The sequence below is a fragment of the Hipposideros armiger genome, unplaced genomic scaffold, assembly GCF_001890085.2.
Source record: "Hipposideros armiger isolate ML-2016 unplaced genomic scaffold, ASM189008v1 scaffold_140, whole genome shotgun sequence".
NCBI lineage: Eukaryota > Metazoa > Chordata > Mammalia > Chiroptera > Hipposideridae > Hipposideros > Hipposideros armiger.
In genome coordinates, this window is record NW_017731490.1 from 2,549,634 (window position 1) to 2,555,714 (window position 6,081).

General features: G+C 45.2%; 1 protein-coding gene across 1 annotated transcript in view; it reads right to left on the reverse strand.

The window, feature by feature from the left end:
* VWA8 (von Willebrand factor A domain containing 8) overlaps window positions 1–6,081 on the reverse strand; it is a 315,962-nt gene that overhangs the window by 30,727 nt on the left and 279,154 nt on the right. Inside the window, 1 exon segment of the mRNA XM_019650364.1 lies at window positions 5,327–5,435. Within this exon segment, the coding sequence (XP_019505909.1) occupies window positions 5,327–5,435 (109 nt within the window).

A 6,081-nucleotide genomic window follows, 5' to 3' on the forward strand; every position in this document is an offset into this window, starting at 1 on the left:
TAAGTGGAGTACTTTTATGATTTGATTTCCTGGCTTCCGCTTCTCTCTTCTCTGATACTTTCTCCCTCCGCAGATATGGAACTTCCTAAAGATAGAACCATACCACTCCCTTTCTCAATCACGGTCACACTCCTCACCAATTTCAGGATCCAGTCAGCAAGCTGCTCAGGGCCCTTGGGGATTCACCTTCTCTGGGTTTCTTTCCCACCACCTACTAGCCCCAAGCCCATCCCGAATTCCAAGCTCTAGGCATTCGGACAGTTTGCCTTCTCCAAACAGCCTTCTATTCCAGTCTTCGTCCTCTGCGGACAGGCTTCTGTCTAGACCAGAGCTACACTAACTGCCTTCAGTGTGTGAACACTTGTTACCACTGGTCCATGATGAAATAAGCCACAGAAATGGACAGTAAGCATTTAGAAACTTGGACGGCAATTTGACAAAGTAATTTTACGTTTGTTGAATCTGATAATAAGTAATATGGGCTTGTATTTTGTACGTTATTTTTTATATCTTTTTTCCCCTCAGTAATTCATTTCTAGTTTACTTCCTCAATGTATTAGTCCATGGTCAATTGAAAAAAACCCCAGCGCCTCTCTGAGATGCTCTGACCAAGAGCATCCCCCCCGTACCCCACCCCCGTCCTTAGAAGAAAAATGAAACCGTGCTCCTCCTGGCCCAGCTCAGACGACACTTCCTTTGTGAGTTTCCCCTAACTGTCCAGCTTAGACATCACTTGCGTATTTGCCTCCATACTCACAGCACTTTGTTTGAAACTTTTCTTGGCATTGACCATGCTGTGTCTTCTGTCACTTTAGTGTCCTCTCCTTTGCATTGGTTATTGAAGGCAAGAACTCTTAGGCAAAATATTCAATAAATGTCCATTCAATGAAACACAATTAGTAGAGATTAAATAAAAGAAATTGGGAAATGTTTTCCAATCTTTACAGATGAGCAAAGTGGGTGCTCAGAATAAAGTCAGGTTCTTTGCCCAGCACCTGCCTGTCTCTTGTCCCTGGGTCCTTGTTTGCCTGTCACCCTGGGTGGTATCCTGCTCACGCCGGCGACCACAGTGTCCTGCCTTTGTCTATGCTGTGTCCGCCGCTGGGGCACTGCTCCCCACTTCTCTGTCTGGTTGAGACTCGTGTGTCCTTCACGTCTTAGCTCATGTATCCCTTCCTTCAAATATCCTAGACGCTCTTCCCTCTGGACTTCCTCCGTTTCCTATGCATCCCCTCCACCCAGGCACCTACCGTGTTAAATGGAACTGATCTGGTTAGGTGCCCGTTTTCCCACCCCGAGACTGTAACCTTCCCGAGGTCAGGGACAGTATCTTATTAACCTTTGTGCCCTCAGTACCAAGTGTATGTCGCATGTCAGTGTTCAGAAACACCTGTTATCCAAACACCACCTCAGTTTTGAAGCACTAAAGGGAAAATCAGAAACATAATTGTTGGTTCATGGAGCTATCATGCCAGCCAAAACAGTCAGAGAAAGGCTAATTCCGTTTAGCCTGAGGATGAAATTGCTGATTGTCGATCAGCAAAACGCTGGACAGGAGTGATTGAAATTGGTGGCATTTTGTAGGAATGGATATTTTCTTTTGTTAGGGAATGCTGGACTCAGAGACCCAGGTTCTGAACCAAGTGTGACTGAAGTTATTATAGATTCTACTGTTTTAAGGAGAAAAGTCTTGCTGCTGAGCCATAAAAGGTCCGTAACCAGGACTCTATGAGATTCACCTAGAATCCAGCCAAGGTCACCAGTGAGCATGTCCTTAATTGAGGAGAATGACACGTGCTGCGACAGAGGCACATGGTGAAGTGACAGTGACACGAATGGTAGCATTTCCTGATCTTCAAATCGCCGTCCAGTTACCCGGAATCCATGAGTGGGCCTGAACTTGTGCTTTGGGAGGTCACCTCAGTGACGATCTGCTAGTTCCTGGCCAGACTGTGTGCTGTTCTCCAAGGAAACGCCCATGGTTACTGGGATTACACGGCAAAAGAGTTGGAAGTTATTAGTCAATCAGAGACGCACAGGACTGGCAGAAGAAAGATGGCAGAAAGGGACTAAATAAAAACTTTCTCACTTTGGTCACAATCTGAAGATTCCTATTCCACACGAGACCACATCCGTCCTAACCAGGAGCTGTGTTTTCATCTCTGTGCTTATCTCAGGACGTTGAGGACTAGATGGCCCACTGAGAGTGACACCTCCATGGATTAACAATAAAATCACTTGAAGATGCTGTGTTGGCATTTGGATCGTGACACAGACTGTGTTACGAGCATATGTAAGAATTATACTTGTTTCAGAACTGCAGGGCTGGAAGAGGATAACAGAGACCTGGCAGGTTACAGGGACCTGAGCTTTGGGTTCAGACGCTCGCTTCACGAGCCACATGACCCAGGACAAGTTACGCCATCTTTCTAATCTTCAGATCCCACTTATAACGCGGGAACAAAACATCTATATTTCATAAGGTTGTGAGAATTGAGATAACCGAAGTGTTTCAGTTGCCTCATCTATCCAAGGTAGAAAGTACTTACTGGTTATTTTAAGAATTAAACAGCACAATGAGTGTACAGTTCTTGTCTGGGTGCCTGGCTTGCTGTCCAGCCTGATGAATACGAGCCAATACAATGAAAAGGATAATGGAGCTAATTCTTCTGCAGAGAAGCTATCTGCTAGGCACTGTTTTAAATGGCTCCATGCATCATCTGAGTTCATCTTCCTAACGGCTCTCTTCTCTGCCATTCCCATTTTGCAGAACCCAGGCTGTAAGGCTCCAGGGCTGGTGCTATTAGCCAAGAAGCAATGATGATGATGATGATGATGATGATGATGATGATGATGATATGTAAGGCCTGGCATGCAGCAATTGCTCAGTAAATGCCTGCTATTATTAAAATGCTGGCATTATTTGTAAAGGTTTTAGAGATGAAGGTCTACATCAATTTGAGGCACTCTTTCAAGAGTAAATCACGTTTATTCCCTTTCTTATATCTTAAAACTCTTTCTTGGTATTATTTAAACCTAATTGTTATTTTTCAGATTTCTAGGAAAAAAGGGAATAAAAACCTTTCTGAAATCATTACTCTTTGGAGACTATTTGGAAGGTTATTAACCCCAATCCCATTTTAGATTTTTTATAGGTGCCAATTTCTTGTTTTCTACCTATTTAATCCTATCTGTCCTTTTCCTTGAGGCCGTCACAGTTTCCTTTCATTTCTCTATTTGAACGCTGAAAGCAAAGCTGGACTTCTTTCTGACAGTGGTCTGAGTACTGTGGTGTTTAGCACAGTCATTCCTGGGCGCTAAGGCTCATTCTAACGCAGGCTTATGTTCTGTTCTACAGCAAGAAGTCACAGGAGTAGGTCTGACTTCTCTTCCTTTGGCTGCTTTTGTAAATGCAATCATTTACTTAAAAGGGTTCATCTAAGGATGATATGTGATGGTGCTTGTGAAAGTAACTAGCACGGTGCCCCATCGCTAACAGTCGAGACACTAATACCAGACGAGGACTCTGATCCCCTCAATTAAAGATGTGTCCTGTACCCCTCTCTCGTGCTGTGCGTCCACAGGGTGCAACCTGGGGGTTTTTTGCATGTTCTCACGGCACCCAGGGCCATCCACAATCTGGTCCCCACGACTGCCAGCCTTGTCCCGGCCGTGGTCCCCCACCACGTACTGCTCTCCTCAACTATGCTGAGTAATGAGCACTTGTACACACTGTGTCCTGTGTCTGGAATGTCCTGACTCTCTGAGCACCTGGGAAAGTCCTCAGAACTTTTCAAGAGTGAACTCGAGCGTCACATTCTTCGTGAAGCCTTGCCTCACCCGTCCCATACACCATGCGCACACTTCTCCACAGAACTTGAGAACCTTTGCTTCTTGGTCTTCCTTGAGTTCCTTCTTTGAGGGCAGGGGTGACATTTTAGTTTTCTCTCCCTAATGCCTGGTGTGCATCCAGGACTGAAGACATGGATGGGTGAGCGATGGAACCATAGTCATTCTCCCGTCTTAGCACGAGCACCGCCTCCCGTCACCCTCACGTCCTGGGAACCGTCCTTTGGCTCTGAGGCACCTGTTGTCTTGCCCGGGAGCTCGGAGCCCACCCAGCAGTACTTAGGGCAATAAGCTCTTGTTAAGTGAGTGACTGTAGGAGAAAATCCAGCTATTCGCTTGTTCACACAGTTTATATAAAATCTTAGGCTGTCTTATCCTCAACAACTGTATATGGATTTCTTTAAAAAGCAAAAGACTTAATTCTTACATTCCCCAGATTTTGAAATTAGGAACTCAGGTCATTATAAAGATCTTTTCTCTTTTTTTTCCTCTTGAAAATGACAGAATTTCCCTAATCTCCAGATGCAGTTTAGATCTTTAAAAAAGTGGGGCTTTCCCACAGTTTTGGGTTAAGGTGGTAGATGAAAGCTGCATCAGATAACTTCTTGCCCCCAATACTTAGCAAATAAAAACAAAAAACTCCCCCCAAAAGAGTAATTACAAACAAGAACCAAAGAGGGAAAGGGTGTAACTGAAGGTAATCTAACACTTCATGGGAAAGGCACGGAAGATTCCAGAACAGAGTGGGGAGCCCAGCACCGCCTGGCTCCTAAGCCTGTCCTTTCTCCACTGAAAGGAGGTCTCTCTCTCTCTCTTTCTCTCTCTCTCTCTCTCTCTCTGTCTGCCTCCCCCACTCTGCAAAAATAATCTTACTTCATTTGTGATTTTAGGGAATACCTAGCCCTTCCTTAGTTGTCTGTGCAAATCGGCCAGAATACGATTTCAAATGTAAAATTTCCAAATCACAAGCTTTGCTTAGGAAATACGGAAGCATCATAATCAATATGTTTAGGGGCAATAGCAATATTAACTGGTGTAGAGGCGACCAGTCTGTGAAACTGCAAAAATGTAGGCGACAGAGGGGCTGGGGCGGGGCGAGGGCGCGGGAGGAGGGGATGCCGGGGCACAGCTGGGGTGATCCAAAGTGCTCCTGTGTCCCTCCAGTCAATGACAGAAATACGATTTCTAGGACTAGAGTTCTGCGTGTGAATCTCTAGTTGTGGTAGGGCCCATGTGGAGAATCGGGGAGTATGGTGTCTTCTAGGGCTGCTGGTCAAAGTACTACTTCCTGGACAGGAGGAAAGGGAGGCCAAGTCTTTTTCCCTGGAGAACTCAGCTAAGAAAGCCATGGAGTGGCCCACAGTTTTATGCAAACATCTTGGCATTGATCCATGTTTTCTGAGTGGCTGGGGAGGAATCGCATAACGTTATAGCTTTGGACCCAGATTATTTTCTGGGTCCATACATGGGGGATTACCTGTAAATTATCCAGGATGATTCGGAGGGACTGCACCTGCCTTCGAACAGCACCTGAAAACTTTTCATAGGTGGCGGCATCATAGTCACTCATTTGGATCTCCTTTAGCCTGAAATCAAAGGAGGCAAAAAAGACAACAGCTGAAATCATGTACATGTGGGTCTTTTCATTCCATTTTGTTCATCTGCTGCTAGAACTGGAGCAAAGTCCCGGTAACTTGGGTTGCTGAGGAGAAAAGGCAAGGGGGGATGTCTCCAGCCAGGTGTTTCAAAGGAGGGGAGAGTCCAGTGGTATGCTGGTGGTACATGGTTAACAAGCTGCCCTCCAGGATGAAGAAAAAAAAAAAAGTCCCGATTTGTAGTATTTGCTGATTTCTGTAGTGTAAATTCTCCCACCATGATGGATTTCAAGCTGCCAACAGTGAGTTCACTGTGCAGTTAGAGAAAAATGCACACAGTTGGCCCTCCCACCATTGTGATACCCAAAGAGGCGTCTCGATGTCAGTCAGGTGGCGGTTCCTAGGAGAGTTCCCATGGGTTTCTTTCTGAGACCAAGGACATATATTTGATTGAGCAAGAAAACAACAGTTCAGGTCCAAAGAATGTAATTTAATGTGTTGCTAGGTGAAGTCCAAGGGTTTTCTGAAATTGCTATGTACTTTTAATAGAATACTTGTGTTTTAACATAACTGCGGCTTTGAAATTCCATCCTCCCAGGACAGTGCCCCTTTTCATCGTTTGCTTTTGCTGTGGCCC